We start from the raw sequence: 18,777 nt of genomic DNA on the forward strand, positions 1-18,777 counted from the left end.
TTTAAAGAAATCCTCAGACTCCTTTCCCAGATCAGTTTTACAATTTGCTGATTGTTTCTCAACCTCACCAACTTTAACTCCCAGAATTCCCCAGATACCATGCGTGGACTTCAGTTCCCAGAATTCCTCAGCCAGCATGTTCAGTGTGTGAACCCTGTCACAACTGGTTTCCTTCCACAAAATCTTCCAATATATATATATATATATATATATATAATATATATATATATATATATATATATATATATATATATAATATATAAATACACACCACCCACACACACACACACACACACTGTATATTGTCCTCGGTGGACTCTTCCAAAGGAAGGAAAGTACACTTACAACAATTTGTTTAATGAGATCCAAAGTTATAAAGGCAATGAAAAAAGTAACATGACCGTTTTCCACACTTACAACCTCCATGATCATGTGATTAAAATTGAGATGCTTGGCAACTGGTTCACATTTATGACGGTTGCTGCATTACATGATCCCCTTTTGCAAACTTCTGACAAGCCACATTCACTTAACAACTGTGTTGCTAACTTAACAACCGGCGTGATTCACTTAACAACTGTGGCAAGAAAGGTCATAAAATGGGGCAAAACTCAACGGATTCACTCGTGTGCTTAAATAAATTTAACAGTAGATCTGAGGAAATAAAGCATATCCTCTAAATGGGCACTAGAGGGCGACAGAGCACCGCTTTTCAAATAGGCCTCAAGCCTGACTGGGCTCTGTTAACCCCCAAGAGGAACAGTCTAATGAAAAGTGAAATAAAAGTTAGGTTTCTGGTTCTCAAGCATCCGTGCAAACGCAGGGCATCTCTAGCAAATTGGCAGATGGGACCGGGTCGCCCAGCCCTTCGCTCTGCCCATGCTCAGGGGCACTTTCGAAGGAAGACTTCCGGAAGAAGAGAGGGAACCCGCCCCACTTTACATCGAGGGAATTCCTTCTTGGGAATTCCTGGGAGTCGACCTCAGCGAAGAGCTTACCTGGAAAACCAACACAACCCAGGTGGGCAGACAGGCCCAACAGAGACAGCTGCGGATAGAAAGGCACAACAGAGGGTGATGAGCACAGCACAAAACATTGCGGGCCGTTCCCTGATACCGCTAGAGGATCTCGCCAGGGCTCACTGCCTTAGAAGAGCGAGGAAAATCCTCAGGGACGACTCCCATCCCGGTCAGTCCTTCTTCACTCTCCTACCATCAGGTAGGGGATAGAGAAGCGTAGCCAGCCGCACCAACAGGCTGAAAAACCATTTCTACCTGTCAGACTCCTGGACAGAAAATAATTTCATGTCAACATAGTAGGGTGGACCTGCAGGGCCAACTCATTGTGCAATAAGTTCACATGGTGTAATAAGATTGGGACTGGGTTAGGGGCTTCTGTCCTCACTGTGAGTTGTGTGTGTGTGTGTGTTGCAGGCGTTGCATTTTCGGGAAGTGATTTAGTTAGATGAATCGGAATGGAGCTGGAGGGGACCTTGGAGGTCTTCTAGTCCAGCCACTGCTGGACTGCTCAAGCAGGAAATCCTATATATACCATTTCAGACGAGTGACTGTCCGGTCTTGGACACAATCAGGCTGTCCAAACTGGGAGTGAGGTGGGGATTCAGGGCGCCCCTGACCCTAATCCAAGCTGCCCATGGCGAGAAGCCCATGGCTTTTCTCTTTTTGCAAAAGGGGGGCCCTGCTGAAAGCAGCGACCCCCCCTCCTTTTCCCAGCGCCGCCAATGGAAGCCGGAGCTGTCCATTCTGCGCTCGCAACCCTTTCCTCTAGAACCCGCCCGGAGTAGACATGGCGCCCGCTGAGGCCGCGCGATGGTTCTGCGCCTGCGCGGCGGCCGTCCGGTGTGCCTTCAAGCAAGATGGCGGCAGTGGAGTTCAGGCTTCCCGCAGCGCGGAAGCGTTTAGCGTCCAACCTGCCCCGGAGCAGCGGCGGGGACCGGGATTTAGTGGCCCCCGGGGACACCATCACCACGGACCCGGGTTATATGCGGTGAGGGCATATAATGCATTTCCTCCGCGGGGCTGCAGTGGAGCCCAGGTTGCGCTCTGCACGTGCTCAGGAGCCCCCTTGGGTCTTGCGATGCTCTGCACGTGCAGAGGAATCGGCCCCCTCTTTCTCCCTCCCTCTCTCCCATCGCTCCAGGACCCTTTTGCATTCTGCTGCAAGAAGGGAGGCGAGAGGGCTCCTGAGCATGGGCAGAGAGCACGGAGCTACCCTTGACAGGTGGCCAAAGGGGCTAGGTGGTTGGGTGGGTTTTCCTGGGGTAGCAGGAGAGGCTGCATGAAGGAGGGTGGGCTGCATTGGGTTTCCCAGCATGCAGGTTTGGAAAGATTTTGCAGAAAAGACATTTGCAAAAGTTTTATCTATTGCCTATCATTTTTCTGTCTATCCATGTTGATCTCTCTCTCTCTCTCCCTCTCCCTCTCCCTCTCCCTCTCTATCTTAATTATCTATCTATCTATCTATCTATCTATCTATCTATCTATCTATCTATCTAAACTACATCTATCTATGTATCTATCCATTCACTCACCTTTCATCTTTCTCTATCCTCTGATTATCTTTATCTGTCTTCTGTCTATTATATATATCTGTCATTTATTTGTCATCTATCTGAGTTCTCTGAGTTCCTTGGTTCTTGTTTGGCAGACCTTTCATGACCCAAACTAGGTAACATCATCAGTGATAGAAGGCAGTTGGGGTTGTGGAGAGGAAGAGTAGGGAGAGGACTGTGGGGTCCTTGGTCCTCTTTGAACTCTGTTGTTTTTGAGGCCCAAATGTGTTAAGTGAGACATTTGTTTTGCCCCATTTTATTACCTTTCTCACCACAGTTGTTAAGTAAATCACTGCAGTAGTTCAGTTAGCAACATGGTTGTTAAGTGAATCTGGCTTCCCCATTGATTGCTTGTCAGAAGGTCGCAAAAGGAGACCATGTGACCCCAGGGCACTGCGACCGTCATAAAAGCAAATCAGTTGTCAAGCATCCAAATGTAAATCACGTGAGCATGGGGAGGTTTAACGGTCATAACCCTGAAAAACGGTCAAAAGTCATCTTTTTCCAATGTCATTGTAACTTTGAACAGTCACTAAACAAATTGTTGTAAGTCGAGGACCTGTCTGTCTGTCTGTCTGTCTGTCTGTCTGTCTGTCTATGTATCTATTCCAAAACAATGTACAACAATCCTTCCGTGTAGTTTTTTTTCTCAGTTCCCCTCTGTTCATTTTCTTTCTGTTTGGTTTTGCCTAGGGGTCATGGAACTTACCTTGGGGATGAGAAGTTGATCGCTTCGGTAGCTGGAGTTGTCGAGAGAGTGAACAAACTGGTGTGTGTCAAAGCATTAAAAACCAGGTGAGAAAAAGAATTTGTGCTCACAATATATGATCCTGTGATGACCCAGGGTGGGATACAAAATAAACACAGTCACAAAAAACAGGTGAAGCCCCTTTTATTCCTTCACTTTGCTTCCAAGCTCCAAATATCCTTGACGGAGGACAAAAAACTCCCACACAAACAGTTACAAGAAGAAGGAAAAAAGGAACACAAACCAGGCAAGATAAGGGCTGGAGGATGTCCACAGATAACACACGCTAGGAAGGATGCCAAACTCAGAGAGGAACCATAAACTAGAGATATTTCCACGCTTTGTTTCCAGCACTTGCCCATACGCATGTCTGTCCTCTTATCCAGTTGTCACAGCTGCAGCCCATGAAGAAGATCAAGGCCCTCTCCTCCCCAGTAGACCACGTCTCTCCCTTATCCTCTCCTCCCTGCATGCCCTAGGATGGAGAAGGGATGGGCCTGGGTCCTCCTCTGACTGCCCAGCTGGCCTCTGCCCTTCCCCAGCCTCCTCCACAACCTCCGGAGCCACACTTCCACTCCCTGTCGGCTGTTCCTCCTCTCCCTCAGAGTCAGTCTCCACCAGGAGCATGACAGATCCTGGGAATCGTAAGCAAGATTAAACTTCAACTCCCAGAATTCCCCAGCCAGCATGATGATAGATGATATATTGATAGCATGGCTGGCTGGGGGAATTCCAGGAGTGGAAATTCAGGCATCTTAAAAGTTACTAAATTGAGAAATACCGAGCTAAGCTTGTAAATTAAATTCATAATTCTCAATAGAGGGCTTTGAAGTGTCTGCTTGGTTATTGTAGCTCTGAGCTTTTCTTTCTGTTCTAGTTTTGACCTCTGATTTAATGCTGAAAAGTAACCCATAATCTCAAGGGGTTTTTAAAGATTAGCACATTTATTATGGCATAAGGTTACACGTTTCTCCCTTTAGCTGGGGAATTATTGAATAATGTTTCCTTTTGATTTTCTTGGCAGGTACAATGGTGAAGTTGGAGACATTGTGGTTGGGCGAATTACAGAGGTAATATTTTCATTTAAACATCCCTCCCTCCCTTCCATCTTCCTCCCTCCCTCCCTCCCTCCCTCCCTCCCTCCCTTCCTTCCTTCCTTCCTTCCTTCCTTCCTTCCTTCCTTCCTTGAAATATGCAGAACTGAAAGAATTCTGTAATTATTTCCAGTGGAAGTTCTGAACTTTTTTTTTTAAGCACCATGTTTCTACTGCTTTTCTGTCCTGTTGATTTGTCCACTGCATGGAACAATTTGTTAGGAATGTAAAATATAGGATAATAACTTCAAAAATAATGTCTGCCGAGGAATTGGTGTGGTTTAAGACAACCCATTGTAAGTCCAGCGCCTGCCAAATATTTCCTCTTTCAGCTCTTTGGATGGACAGCATTTTGAAGAAGTTTGGATTTAATTTTATATATATATATATATATATATATTTTAGGTTCAACAGAAACGATGGAAGGTAGAGACCAACTCTAGACTAGAATCCGTGCTGTTGCTCTCATCCATGAATCTTCCCGGCGGAGAGTTGGTGAGTGTATCCTCAGATGGTTGGAAATGCTGTTTTCATTGAGAAATGGATGGGATTTATATGGAGGGTTGTTTTGATTTTTTTAAAATTATGTGAGTTTTTTTTTTAAAATTCTGTGTCGACTCATAAAACATTTTGTGTACACGTTTTATAGTTGCCAACAGAAAGAAGGCAGGGGGGAGGGGAGTTTGAAAGAGCAGGCGGTAGTGTGGAATCGAAAGTACACTCCATTCATATTTTCTTCAAAGACTGATTAGATGACTGAAGCTTCTGCCGAGCAAAAATCTAATTGGAGAGCATGATTGATGACTCTTGGCTATGGATGTGTTTTGTTGGATGATACAACCAGAGGGGTGGGGGGGAAAGTAGGATCAAGGGTGACAGTGAATTACGTATCTCAGAGTTGGCTACACCCAGTTTAGTGCCGGACGTAGAATGTTAACTTCAAATAAATCCTGTTTAGTTTTGGGAATGTGGCTCGAGGCTCATGATTTAATTGGAGTAACTGCCGGAATCCTGACATTCTGATTTCAGATAGTTCTTGACTTATGACCACAATTGAGCCCAACATTTCTGTTGTTAAGTGAAACATTTGTTTAAGTAAGTTTTGCCCCATTGTATGACCTTTCTTGCCTCCGTTGTTAAGTGAATCACTGCAGTTGCTAACTTAGTAACTGCACCGGAGGCAAAATTCCTTGCGTGTCTAAATTGGGTCTCCAACCTTGGCAACTTTAAGCCTGACGGACTTTGCTGGCTGGGGAATTCTGGGAGTTGAAGTCCGCCAGGCTTAAAGTTGCCACAGGTGGAGACCCCTGGTCTACATCACACTTGGCCAAATAAAGTATTCAATTCAATTTGTTTTTATTCCCCAGAGACGTCGATCTGCAGAAGATGAGTTGGCCATGAGAGATTTCCTTCAAGAAGGAGACCTTGTCAGCGTATCCTTTCTTCAGAGCATTAGTATTTCCTTTGTTATTATTATTAACACGCTCTGATGCTAAGGAGTTCTACTCCCCCTCCCCACCTGAAAAGAAATCTGTTCCAAATGCAAAACACAAGCAGAGGAGAGGAGTTTCAGTTTCAGTTTCACAGCATCAACCAGCTTTAGTACAGAACAGTTGAGCTAAGCCCAGGCTCCTTGCTCACACAGCAAATACCGTTTCAGTTTCCAAACAGCCCTCAACTCTCTCACACCCTGACAGGACGCTAGCCAGATGAATACCGATTAAGCCTAACTCTAACCCGATGGCTGCTGGTAGGCAGAGGCAGAATTTTCCACCCCTTATTTTCCTCCCCAAAAACTAAGCCTGACCACATAGTTTCATAGTGAAGCGCGAGTATCAAGCTAGTACCAAACTAATCAAGTTTGGTCAATGATTCTCAGCCTCGGCCCCTCAGATAGCCTACATTTCCCAATCGCTTTAGCTCTCCCACCTGGCTAAGATGCTGGGAAGACCAACGCCGTCACTCTGGAAGGAGAAGTTTGAATAAGTTCAGCTCTTTGTCTTCATATTTATCGGGGGGTAGAAATGCCGGGGAAATCCAGGTGCGGTTTTATTTCCTTAAATGCTCCCGGCAGGCTGAAGTCCAAGCGGTGTTTTCCGACGGGGCGGTGTCGCTGCACACTCGAAGCCTCAAATACGGAAAGGTGAGCTTAAAGTTTTCTTAATGCGTTGAGAGAGGTCTTCGTAACGGGGAGCAGGAATGACTTTCGGGAACAGGAGGCAGAGCTGCAATCAAGACCACCCAAAAGGCAACAAATATTCTTCATATATCAAATATATAATATATATATTTTCCCCCCGGCCAGCTGACCCCCCCTCACCTTTTTACATTCCTCATGGCCTTCGTTTCTCTTTCCAGCTTGGCCAGGGGGTCCTAGTCCAGGTCTCTCCATCCCTGGTGAAACGGCAGAAAACTCACTTCCACGACTTACCGTGTGGGGCCTCCGTCATCCTTGGCAACAATGGCTTCATCTGGATTTATCCCACCCCTGAGCAGAAAGAGGACGAGGCTGGGGGCTTTGTGGCTAACCTGGAGGTGAGTTGAAGGCTCGGGGTTAGCGTGACCGAAGGGATTTCTAAACTTTGAGGAGCTCAGGAGGAAAGACAACCCCTCCCCCAATCTCTTGGCCTTCTGGGTTAAAAGCTTCCTTGGAGCCCTTTTTGTTTTGTTTTGTTTTTTTAAAAAAATACCTTAAATTATTCTGTTTTTAAATGTGTCGTTTATATTGATTAAATGGTACTTTGCGCAGAGCCCTTCTCCAAGGGAGATGAGTGATTAATAAGTGTGCTGAAGGAAGGAAGGAAGGAAGGAAGGAAGGAAGGAAGGAAGGAAGGAAGGAAGGAAGGAAGGAAGGAAGGAAGGAAGGAAGGAAGGAAGGAAGGGAGGGTGTTGTGGTTATTCGGCAGCAGGTGTGGACGGCTGAGGAGAGTGAGGACTCAGATGAGGGGCCAGGACCATTAGGGAGTGGACTGCTGCCTTCAGAGATTGTGGGGGCTGGCAGCAGCGATGAGGAGGTTCCCGAGGAGCCTGTGCCAAGTGTGCATGCGTGCAGGATTGCTCGTAGGAAAGAGCAGCTGCAACAGCACAGGCAACTAGGGAGTAAGGCTGCAAGGTCCCTTCTTCAAGAAGATAAAAGCCAGCCGTAAAACGAACGTTCTTTGCAGAAGGCAAAGACGTTTTGAAACTCCAACCTCGTGGACATTCCAGTATCCTGAGTTTGTATTTGAAGGTTCTTGCATTGCAAATTATTTCTTGTCTGTTATCTTTTGACAAGTCTCGCACAGCTTGGCAAGGCTTGTTGCTTATCACAGCTAATTATTTTGTAAAAGCATTAGAAGGTTTCTGTTCCCTTTGGATTGGGTTTGATTTGTTGGAAAAAGGTGTGGGTCACAACAGAGGGAGGGAGGGAGGGAGGGGAAGGAAGGTAGCATAGAAAAGGAAGAAAAGAAAGAAAAAGAGTGAAGAAGGAAGAAAGAAAGAAAGAAAGAAAGAAAGGAAGGAAGGAAGGAAGGAAGGAAGGAAGGAAGGAAGGAAGGAAGGAAGGAGAAAAGGAAAGAAAGAGCAAAGGGTGAACTTTTTCAACGCTGTCATAACTTTGGGGAAGGAAGGTAGCATGGAAAAGGAAGAAAAGAAAGAAAAAAGAGTGAAGAAGGAAGAAAGGAAAGAAAGAAAGAGAAAGGAAGGAAGGAAGGAAGGAAGGAGAAAAGGAAAGAAAGAGCAAAGGGTAGACTTTTTCAGCGCTGTCATAACTTTGAACCATTGCTGAATGAAGGTCGTAGGTGGAGGACTGTCTGAGTGCACCAAGCATGAAAGTGCTCAGGTTCTGTGTCCATATTTTCAGCCGGTGTCCCTGTCTGACCGCGAGGTCATCTCCCGCCTCCGAAACTGTATCGTGGCTCTGGTTTCCCAGAAGATGACTTTGTACGATACCAGCATCCTTTACTGTTACGAAGCATCTCTTCCTCACCAGGTAGAGCCTCTTGGGCACCAGGTCTCCGCCCTCAAGGTTACGGGGTTGGGTCGCATGCCCAAGTCCTTGGGGCAGCCTTCGGAAGCAGGTTTTTTTTTTCTCAACCTTGGCCAGGGGGAGACGGCTGGACTTCAACTCCCACAGGAGTCGCCCCGGCAGGAACGCCAGTTAGCAAGGGGGCTTGCAAGCCAGAGGTGGGGGAAGAGGGAAGCGTGACGTTTATCTGGATGTCTCCTCCTTTCCTTGCAGATCAAAGACCTTCTCAAACCAGAAGTGGTGGAGGAGATTGTGTTGGAGACACGCCAGAAACTCTTGGAACTGGAAGGATGATGGTAGCAAAGGAGGGGTGAGGAGCGGCAAGGATTCCTTCCTTCCTTCCTTCCTATCAATAACTCCTTCCTTCCACCCACCCATCTCATCCTTCTTCCCATCTTTCCTTCCCTCCCTTTCCTCCATCTTTTCTTCTTTCTTTTCTTATCCCATTCCATCCCACCCCTCTCTTCCACCCATCTCCTTCCCTCCTTCCTTCCTTTCCCAACCATCAATAACTCCTTCCTTCCTTCCACCCCCATCCATCCATCTCATCCTTCTTCCCACATTTCCTTCTTCCCCTCCTTTCCTCCTTTTCTTCCATCTTCTTTCCTTCCTTATCCCATTCCATCTCACCCCTCTCTCTTCCTTCTTCCATCCATCTCCTTCCTTCCTTCCTTCCTTCCTTCCTTCCTTCCTTCCTTCCTTCCTTCCTTCCTCGTATGGCCTGGTTGGGGTCCCCCCATTGTAGACCAAAAGGAGCGGTAGTTTCTTTGGCTCTTTTCTTCTTCTTCTTCTTCTTCTTCTTCTTCTTCTTCTTCTTCTTCTTCTTCTTCTTCTTCTTCTTCTTCTTCTTCTTCTTCTTCTTCTTCTTCTTCTTCTTCTTCTTCTTCTTCTTCTTCTTCTTCTTCTTCTTCTTCTTCTTCTTCTTCTTCTTCTTTTCTCTCTCTCTCTCTCTCTCTCTCTCTCTCTCTCTCTCTCCTCTCTCTCTCTCTCTCTCTCTGTGAATAACATCAAAAGCTCGAATGTCTCCTGCTGCATGACATCTTAACCTGGAAATATCATTGAGGAAGAGTCTAGACTCAACAGGAAGGATGCGTAGCAAGGAAGAGCTGCCCTAAGTCTCATCCTTCTTTTCCTCAAACAATCTCTCTCTACATTCCAGTTTTTTTTTAATTCCTTCTTTTTGGAAGTTTCCTCCAGCGTTTGTCCCTAGCCTGACAAAATACTTGGTTTTGAAGTTCAGCGTCGATCGAAAATCCAAACGTTGCACAAGAAAGAGATTTCTTAAGCACAAAACCATTCATTAGCACGAAAAGGACGTGATCTTAAAAAAGAGAAGCTACCCAGTTTCTGTGCCATTTATGTCTCTCCTGCTTAAACTGTGAATCTTAATGAAAGAAAAAATTAATCTTAATTAGAGAAAATGTTACAAGCCGCCTGGAATCACCTTTGAACGAGTTGGAAGGGTGTTTTAAATGTGTTGAATAAATAAATAAACTTTTACATTTCTATTTTTACGTCGTGGGTTTGGGCAGCTGAGAGAATTAGTCTCTCTGCTTTTTGGGGCAACAAATTGGAATTGCTGTCTTTGCAAACTTTGCCTGGGTTCAAATTGTGGGTGCTGCAAAAAAAAAAGGGGGGGTTGTGTTGAATTCGGAGAGAAACCAAATTCCCAAATTGTGTCCCATTTGCTCAGTTGTTTGGAAGAGGCAAGGATATTTTCTTGGGTCATCGATTGTGAACGCGGCCCAGCAAATTCCTCGAATTTTGTAGTAGCTGCAGTAGCTGAATGAAGCAATGAACGGTTAAGTCAAAAAGGTTTTAAAAATCCCTTTTCTTCCTCCTCTCTATGGGTTAAGAGCACCAAGTTAGAAATCTAGAGGCTCTGAGTTCTAATCCTGCCTTGGACGCAAAGCCAACTGGGTGACCTTGGTGCCAGCCACACACACACAGCCCTAGGAAGCAGGCAATGGCAAATTGCAAATTGCCATTTCTGAAATCTTGCCAAGGTTTTATTTTTCCAATTTTTGTCGTGAGAAATCAAGACTTAACCTGCATCAACCCTGCCTTAAAAAAAAAAAAAAGTAAAATATGTCGTCTTTCCCTTCTGGATGAAAATGACAGGAGAAAAATAAAAATAAATGGAATTTGTCTGCCTGGTTTTAAGGTGCAATTCGCCACAATTTATTGTTTCTACTTTTCAAAAGGGTTTTGTAGAAATTCATTACTGTTGCATCAGGACTTCAAAACAAAAATGGACTAAGGATACATTTGTTTCTTTATTTACATGTTAAACTTGTTTATTATATAATTTTTAGGATTCACTCTTGTGACAGTTAAGGCAGGACTTCCCAAAAACAAAACAACAACAACAACAAAAAACCAGCACTGGGATGCATTAGTTTCTTACATTTTTTAATATTTTTAAACGGGTGATTTGTTACAGAGATTTAGCTTTTAATTACAAATTAAATAAAATATAATGTCTGGGCATCCCTGGCGGAGGATGATGGGTGCCAGAGCCCAACACAACAAATGAGAATCGGGTTGGGAAAAGGCTTTGGGCTGCGGAGAATGGGATTCTTTGCTCAGCGCTGTGGATGATGGGGGTTGTAGTCCAGCGCCCTTGAGGTAAAGAGAGGAGAGGGTCGGCCCCGGCTTGGGGATGATGGAAAATGGAGGAGGATGGCAGTGGAGGGTGGGAGTCCTTGGGCCCATCCCTGTGCACAATGGGGGCTGTAGTCCAATGCCCACGAGGGGTTAGGGGTCGGCCGGCTGGGGATGATGGGCGATGGGAAACAGAGGCAGGTGAATGGTGGCAAAGCTGCACACGACGACGCTCGGCGAGGACGGCAGTGGAGGATGGGAACCTTTGTCCAGCTCTGTGTCCTTGAGGTAAAAGAGAAGCGCGGGGGGGGGGGCGTCTTTTCTGCCGGCTGGGGATGATGGAACCCGCCTTGCAGCGGCGGCGGCCTCTCCGGCGGCAGGGGAGGATGGGCTAGCGGGCTTAGGCGCCCACCCACTCAGCCACTGGCCTTGCTTGGCTCTCGCTCGCCGGGCTGCTCCTCCTCCTGCTGCTGCCGGGCGCCGCCCTCGCCCTCCCGCCGGCCCTCCGCAGCCATGGCCGCCGCCACCGCCGCCGCCGCTCCGGCTGCTCCCTAGGCCGGAGAGCCCGCCGGACGACCCCGCCAGGGCTCCCTCCACCAGCTCCCGGCACCTTCGGCTCCTCTTCTGCTGGCCTCGCCGCCCTCCGGGGCTCCTGTTTCCTTCCCTCCTTCTCCCTCCTCCCGCTCCTCCCTCGCCCCTCTCTTTTCCTTTATCTCCCTTCCTCCCTCTCCTCTCCTTTCCTTCTTTTTCTCTTTCTCTCCTTCTTTTCCCCCTCAACCTTCTTTCCTCGGCTTCACCATTTCATTTCAGCTCCCTTTTCTTTTCCTTTCACTTTCCCTTTCCCACTGCCTCAGACTTTCCTTCCTTCCTTCCTTCCTATTTTCGTTCCTTCCTTTTTTCTTTCCACTGGTCCCTCATTTTCTGATCTCAGCTTCTGACACATTTTTATTTCCTTTAGTTTTTCTCCCTTCCTTCCTTCCTTCCTTCCTTCCTTCCTTCCTTCCTTCCTTCCTTCCTTCCTTCCTTCCTTCCTTTTTCTTTCAATTGGTCCCTAATTTTGTGATCTTAGCTTCTGACGCATTTTTATTTCCTTTAGTTTTTTCCTTCCTTCCTTCCGTCCTTCCGTCCTTCCTTTCTTCCTTCCTTCCTTTTTTCTTTCCATTGGTCCCTAATTTTCTGATCTTAGCTTCTGACGCATTTTTATTTCCTTTAGTTTTTTCCTTCCTTCCTTCCTTCCTTCCTTCCTTCCTTCCTTCCTTCCTTCCTTCCTTCCTTCCTTCCTTCCTTCCTTCCTTCCTTCCTTCCTTCCTTCCTCCCCACTTTTTCCCAATCCTGTTTTTTCCTTTAACCTCCCACAGCATAATTCGAGGGGACCCCTTCAGACCTCCATTCTCAGGCTCCAAGTTCTCCTGTCTTTTCCTGCCGCTGCTGATATGACGCTGGACCCCCATCTTCAAGAGCTGACCGATCCCCCTCCCCAAACACCTGCTTTTGAGGACAACCTGGCCAGCACTGACCTGAGATGACCCTTCATGGCAACGCTTCCTTTCACCTCTTTCGCTTTCCGTCTCTTTGGACTAACCTCCTCCTTCCTTCAAGCACTTACAAATGTTTTTCTTCTCAGATACATCCGATCGTGGCTGGGTTTATTGAATTTATCTGCGAATATCGCCGCTTTTTCACGGTTTGGTCCTTGAAATGCCTCCTCCCCCCCGCATCAATTCTCAATTTACCTTCCTAGGAAATGTCCAAAGAACAGAATTGGGGCAGAAACAACAATCGAATGATGGTGGGGCCCATAAATGTTTGCATCGGACCTAACAGAACTGAACTATGCCCTTTTTCTTGCCTTCCTGTTACAGATGACAATTTGGGGGCTTTTATGCAGGGCTGGTGAACGACCAAAACAAAAACAAGTACAATTCTTGGACTCTGTTTTGATTCCGTTGGAATAAATACTTGAAGCCGCGGGGACTTGGCCTGCACTATGCCAGAAAAAAGGGACTTTTCTGTGGCTGTCTTTGTCCAATCTGATGAGCTCACCTTACCACAGGTGAAGTTGCAAGACGGAGCGAAGCTGGACCCTTTAAAATCCGGCCTGCTGACCGGATGGAAGTTTGCAAATTTACGCAGGGCTGAAAGGAAGAACGAGAGAGCGAGAGAAAAGCGTGCTTTTTTTTTTTTTTCCCCTTTGAAAGGCGACGCTGAAATTTCCCTGCCCTGTTAGGGAAGCCGGGCTGTGTGTCCCGTGGGAGGAAAAAAATCTATGGGTCAGCAACCTGGAAAAGTCCTGGGCGAGCAACGGAGGCCGAGTCTTCCCGCCTTGCACTTTATCAAAGGTGGGGTGAAGAAGGAAGCACCCTCAAAGCAAGGGGGCACCCATTGCAACGTCTTTCTGGAACACGGTAAGAAGCCTGGTTTGTTTTGAGCAGGGTGGGTGGGTTCTCAAGGCCCTGCTTAACCTGGCCAGGTGAATTTGCATGGGGTGGGGGGAGGAAGAAGGGGGGCTGAGCCTTTAAGACTGAATCTCCACTAGACCTCCACTCACGACCATGATTTGAACTGGCAACGGCACTGAAAAAAAGGGGGATTTACGGCCATTATTTCACACTTACGACCGTTGCAGCCATGGTTACATGATCGAAATTTGGGCGCTCGGCTCATATTTACGACGGTTGCAATGTCCTGGGGTCATGTCATTTCCCCCTTTTGCGACTGTCTGACCAACAGGGTAGCCAGAATCATTTAATAACTCTACCGTTCTCTTAACGATGGCAGAGATTTACTTAACAAACCGTGTCACACACACACACACAAAAACACATCATAAAGTCAGGTGCGAGTCACTTAACCATCCACCTGGCTTAGCAATGGGAATTTGGGTCCTAGTGTTTGTCATAAGTCAAGGACTTCCCTGTTTGTACATAATAGCTCCCACGCTGTTTGCATTTTTGTGTTACTCAAACCAGGTTTGAAAGAGAAGGAGGCCGTGATCACACATGTGAAAGGATGCTTGTTTGTGGCCTAATGTCACGATATGAAAGCTTGTGCCCTACACCTTGTTGTGATGTTTAAACTGGTTCAACCCCCAAAGTCATTCAACAAACTGTGGTTAACCTAAATAATGGCTTGAGCAATTGTTTGAACACAGTCGGTCTCTTGAGGTAGTTTTCAGGTTGGCCTGAAGAATGAAGGAAAAGAACAAAAACTTTGCCTGTGGTTATTAGGCGGGGGAAAAAACCTGAATAAACGAGGAAAAGGAAGTTGTGAAGATGCAACCCCGATCTCCGTAAGCTATCACAAACTTGGGATTTGTATGATACATGAAAACAACCACAACAGGAGTTAGTGCGATCTCCTTGTTGAATTACTTCTGAGTGGGGTTTAATTTGCTTTCATTGCAAGCCTGGAAATAAAAAGATTTGAGCTACTTAGTAATCATTGAATCAGCTGGGTGATTAGTTTGGCTCCAGACACATTTCCCTTATTTATTTATTTTATTAATTTATCTCTTCCTATACATATAGGAAGTTAATTCCCGCTTCTCGAGTCAGCTGAAACCTGGGATGGCGCTGGGAAAGAGAATCGGGGTTTGGGAACTGTAGGAGTTGGAAAATTGAATTTTGGGCGGATTAATTAAAACACTTTCATAAGGGGAAGGTGTGTGTGTGTGGCTTCTCAAATTAGCTTAAGGGAGAGAAGAAAATGGGACAGTGGTTTGGTTATTGGCTGGGCTGAATCATTTTGGCTTGATCTGGATTGGGCATGCTTGGTTTAGGGCATTGTGGCTTGTAAACCAGGTTTGTGGTATAACATGATGTGAGACAGCGCTTTGCAAAGCAAACCATGATTATTTTAAAGCTGGATTGTCGAGAGAGCCCTTCTGGGACTGTTGGAAGAAGAAGAATCTTATTTTTTGTTTTTTCCTCTCCTGTTCTTGTCCTTTTTGCAAAAATGGCAGACCTGACGTTGGTGGGTGTTTTTGAGTTTTTTCCTTGATTAACAAATACATTTCCACCCCAGAGCCTTCAAGGGGCTTGAAAAACAAGATTTTGTTCTTCTTCTTCTTCTTCTCATGTTCACATGACTTCCACAGACCTCTTTCCGCCTCTTTCTCAGCTTTGGCTGTCCTCTTGCAACCATGGGACGATGGCTCAACCCAACCCTTCCTGGGTCTTTGCAAGGAGGCGAACTTTTGACTTTGGTTTCTCTTTAATTCACGGGTTCAGAGGAGGATCCGTTTTCCCAAATTAATTCTGTAAACAGCTGCCCAAGCCAAGCCTCGGCCTTGCGGTTCAACTCTCTGGTTTGTGCGTCTCATTTTTGGCAGCCTCATCCTCTTCTCCAGGGAGACCTGGACTACGTCCGAAATCTTGAAATATGGATTGCTTTGTGGTTTGATCCTTTCGTAGGAAGCACAGAGAAGCACGTTTGATTCTCTGTCTTGTTTCTCAGGGATGTTCTCGCTAGGATTAACTTTTCCTACCTTAAAAACGCACTTCTTGTGGTCCGAACGCACAAAGTCTAATAAGCACGCCCACAAAAACACACAATTATCCTTTCATTTGGATAGCCAGCAGTGTTCTTCTTGCCTCTTGATTATGTGGGTAGTTAAGACTCTGGGTTTGAGTTACAGATAATTTCCACCAAGTGGGATAACAGCAAAAGCAAATATAAGATTGGTGCCTTGGGTTTCAGCCAGTCCACGTTGCCCTGGTGTGACTCGGAGTTCACAAGGCGGTTAAGGTTATCTTGGCATCTGAAAGTTTTAAAAAGGATGAAGGGGAAGTGATTTATTTATTTATTTTAAATTGGCTTCCTGGCGATGACACAGACACATTCATCTTGATGTTTCTGGCAGGGGCTTAGAAGCATTTTTCTTTGCAATATTTTTCAGCTTCCTGGTTTAGTTTTCCCCCCCCTACTGTTGGGATCTCTTGGTGGTGTTCTTTTCACTCCTAATCTAAAGGTGGAATTTTCCTTCAAGGGGCAATAAATTTCCTTTCAGTTCTAATATTAGTGCTAAAAGTTTATCAAAGTAACATTGGTCTAACAATGGAACAATCCATCGTTGGAGATAATGGCTTCTCCATCTCTTCAGTTCGCTAGTTCTCAAAGAGAGTCTTACTGATTTGTGGAGGGTTGGACTAGATAACCCTTGGGGATCCATCCAGCTCCACAACTTTATGCTTCTCTCTCTTTTGGAGGAGAGATTTTGAAAGTTGCAGGCAGAAAAAACTCCCGATCCAATAATTTTTAAGCCAACTCCATTTTCCTGTTGAAACACACACCTGGATGCTCTAACATCCATTTACCGAATGGAACATTTATCATTCTTTCGAAAGTTGCTTGCACTTTAATATCTTTGGTTGGGGAAAATCCTGAATTTTTTCCCAGCAGAAATAAACTTCTGTAGCATCTCCTCAGCATATGTTGGTAAAAATTCTATTTATCCTAATTGATCAGGGAGGAAAGAAGTCTATAACTTGAAAGAGAGAAATAAGAAAAAAACAACCTATACCAATTAAAGATCAGCCCAAACCTGGTTAAACCTCATGAGAACCATTGCCTGGTTTTACAAAATAATCTCCCTGAAGCGGTGGTGGGTGTTTTTTTTTTAATGCTTTTCAGTTATTTAAACCACCCAATCGCTCCCTATTCAGCCTTGCTGTTTTATGAAGCTTTGCACGATAAATAACACCTTAAAGTAGAATTTTGAATTTTGAATTCCGGTTCTAGGAATGGCCAAGTTTGCACCTGGGCCTCGTAGCTCTTTCCAATTGCAGAAATGCTGGTGGGTTTCTCTCTTTTTTGAAAGAAAAGCAAAGTTGGTCAACTTTTATTCCTTCCGCTTTATATTCTTGTGGGTGCAGTTTAGTTTCTGTGGAAATAGATTTTTCTTCTAACGATGTGCAGGCTATTAAGAAGAGTGATGGATGGCACACCAGATGGTAGCTTTCACAACTGTTGTTGGGATGTGAGATTTCATTGAGTTCACCTTAGTAGCTTTGATGGGTCGAACCTTGTACATTTTCACGTGGTGAAATTAACGTTATTTGCCAGAGTTACACAAAGAGACTGATGGATGTTGATGTGCTTTTGATGTTATTATATATGTTGATAGCAGCAAGAATGCACAAAAATGGAAGGACGTTTTGATTGCTACAGTGGATGAATGGCTACCAAAGTTGATGGGATTAGCAGCGGTGGCTAAATTGACTATTTTGATTAAAAAAAGAAAAAGAATACAATTAACTTTGCTTTTGCTTGGAAACCGCTTCTGGACAGGTGCAGAAAATAAAGCAAACCTTCATTTGTGGTTTTGGTTTTGTTGTTATAGAAATGACTAGTATATACAAGTTTGAGGTTTTATGTTACTACTGCATTATTCTAACTGCGCCAAAAGAAGAGTCAGAAGTCAATACTAATAGCCCAAGGATTTCTCTGTACCAGGAGAGATCTGACTTGTTAAATAAAACTTTTTTTCCAAACAGTAGATTAAATCCTCTGTTCGATTTAATGGACGTTCTGATTTAATGGACCCCTATTTCACACATTAGTCTATTAAAGTGAACACTTTCAATTTGTCCTTTAAGATACGTTTAGCAAATAGCCCAACAGCCAAAGGACTTTCATGCAAGGATTTCTCTGTACCAGGAGAGATCCGACTTATAAAAATAAAACTTATCCCACACTGTTCCAAATAGTAGATTAAATGATCTTTTAGATTTAATGGATGGTCTGATTTAACGGACCCCTATTTTACACATTAGTCTGTTATAAAAACTGAGCATTTAGCAAATAGGCAGCAGGCTTTCGTGGAAGGATTTTTCCACACCAGGAGAGATCCGACTTGTAAAAATAAAATTTTTCCCAAGACTATTCCGAATGATACTTTAGAGTTTTAAGAAGGCTCAGTGAATTGCATCATAGTTGAGATCCTCTTCCAACAATGCTGGAAATATGCAAGCTTAGGAAATTGTTTTTAAGTGAGTCAGACTGTGGGCTCAGATGCTGGGGAGGTCACATTGTCCCACAGTGACACTTGCAGATATATGACTGGAGCCTGTCTTAACTCCCCCAAACTGGAGATGCTGGAGATTTAAGACAGAGGTCTTTCTATATGGGTGGGGGGCAGTTGGGGAGGGAAGGATTTCAGGCCAAAGCGCCCCTTAAGGAAACAAAACTGAAGTGAACGTCTTTCAATGAAATTAAATGGAAGTTTGGTTACTGGTGGGCTATTGCTTAGAGAAGCTTGTAAATAACTTTGAAATGAATCCCCCGGGGTTTTTTATTTTAAGAGTAGTGGGGGTAGTGGGGTCACTTTGTCTCTTCGGTAGGCCATGCTGCAGAACACAGGCAAGGTCCCCCCCCACCCACTAAATTTCGTTTTCTTTTGTGTTGATTGGACTGCGCCGTCCTCGACTTATGACCACGATGATCTGTTGCTAAGTGAAACGGTTCCTCAGTGAATTTTGTCCCGTTTTGCGACCTTCCTTACGACTCAGCAGAATCAGAGCTGCAAGGTGGTTAGGACAGCCAAACTCAATAAAAGACGTTTTAGCCTTCCTGTGAAGTCACTTCCTTAATAAGAATAAGAGAGTTGGAGTTGGAAGGGACCTTGGAGGTCTTCTAGTCCAACCCCCTGCTCAAGCAGGAGACACTATCCCAGTCCAAGCAAATGGTTGTCCAATCTCTTTTTAGAAACTTCTAGTGTTGGAGCATTTACAACTTCTGGTGGCAAGCTGTTCCA

The 18,777-nt window shown here is 45.1% G+C and overlaps 2 protein-coding genes across 2 annotated transcripts in view; both read left to right on the plus strand.

Moving 5' to 3' along the window:
- The first annotated feature begins 1,850 nt into the window (after positions 1-1,850).
- On the plus strand, positions 1,851-9,934 carry EXOSC2 (exosome component 2). Its single transcript, XM_026688762.2, has 10 exons — positions 1,851-2,007; positions 3,266-3,367; positions 4,345-4,390; positions 4,820-4,909; positions 5,782-5,847; positions 6,489-6,557; positions 6,773-6,949; positions 8,256-8,384; positions 8,634-8,730; positions 9,435-9,934. Exons 1-9 carry the CDS (start codon positions 1,877-1,879, stop codon positions 8,712-8,714), a joined length of 891 nt encoding a protein of 296 aa, XP_026544547.1. The 5' UTR covers positions 1,851-1,876; the 3' UTR covers positions 8,715-8,730; positions 9,435-9,934.
- Positions 9,935-13,157: 3,223 nt separating this feature from the next.
- Positions 13,158-18,777, plus strand: part of ABL1 (ABL proto-oncogene 1, non-receptor tyrosine kinase) — a 63,561-nt gene continuing 57,941 nt past the window's right edge. Inside the window, 1 exon segment of the mRNA XM_087944363.1 lies at positions 13,158-13,429. Within this exon segment, the coding sequence (XP_087800489.1) occupies positions 13,291-13,429 (139 nt within the window). The 5' untranslated portion in view covers positions 13,158-13,290.

This window comes from Notechis scutatus, chromosome 15 (genome assembly GCF_049901735.1).
Source record: "Notechis scutatus isolate UNSWTSFEM ecotype Mainland chromosome 15, rNotScu1.2, whole genome shotgun sequence".
NCBI lineage: Eukaryota > Metazoa > Chordata > Lepidosauria > Squamata > Elapidae > Notechis > Notechis scutatus.

What these genes read in the sequence shown, in the direction of transcription:
- EXOSC2 (XM_026688762.2), top strand. Translation starts at nt 1,877, where the DNA reads ATGGCGGCAGTGGAGTTCAGGCTTCCCGCAGCGCGGAAGCGTTTAGCG. An exon ending in GTCAAAGCATTAAAAACCAG is followed by an intron (nt 3,368 to 4,344) that starts GTGAGAAAAAGA and finishes TTTTCTTGGCAG; the next exon opens with GTACAATGGTGAAGTTGGAG. An exon ending in ATCTTCCCGGCGGAGAGTTG is followed by an intron (nt 4,910 to 5,781) that starts GTGAGTGTATCC and finishes TTTATTCCCCAG; the next exon opens with AGACGTCGATCTGCAGAAGA.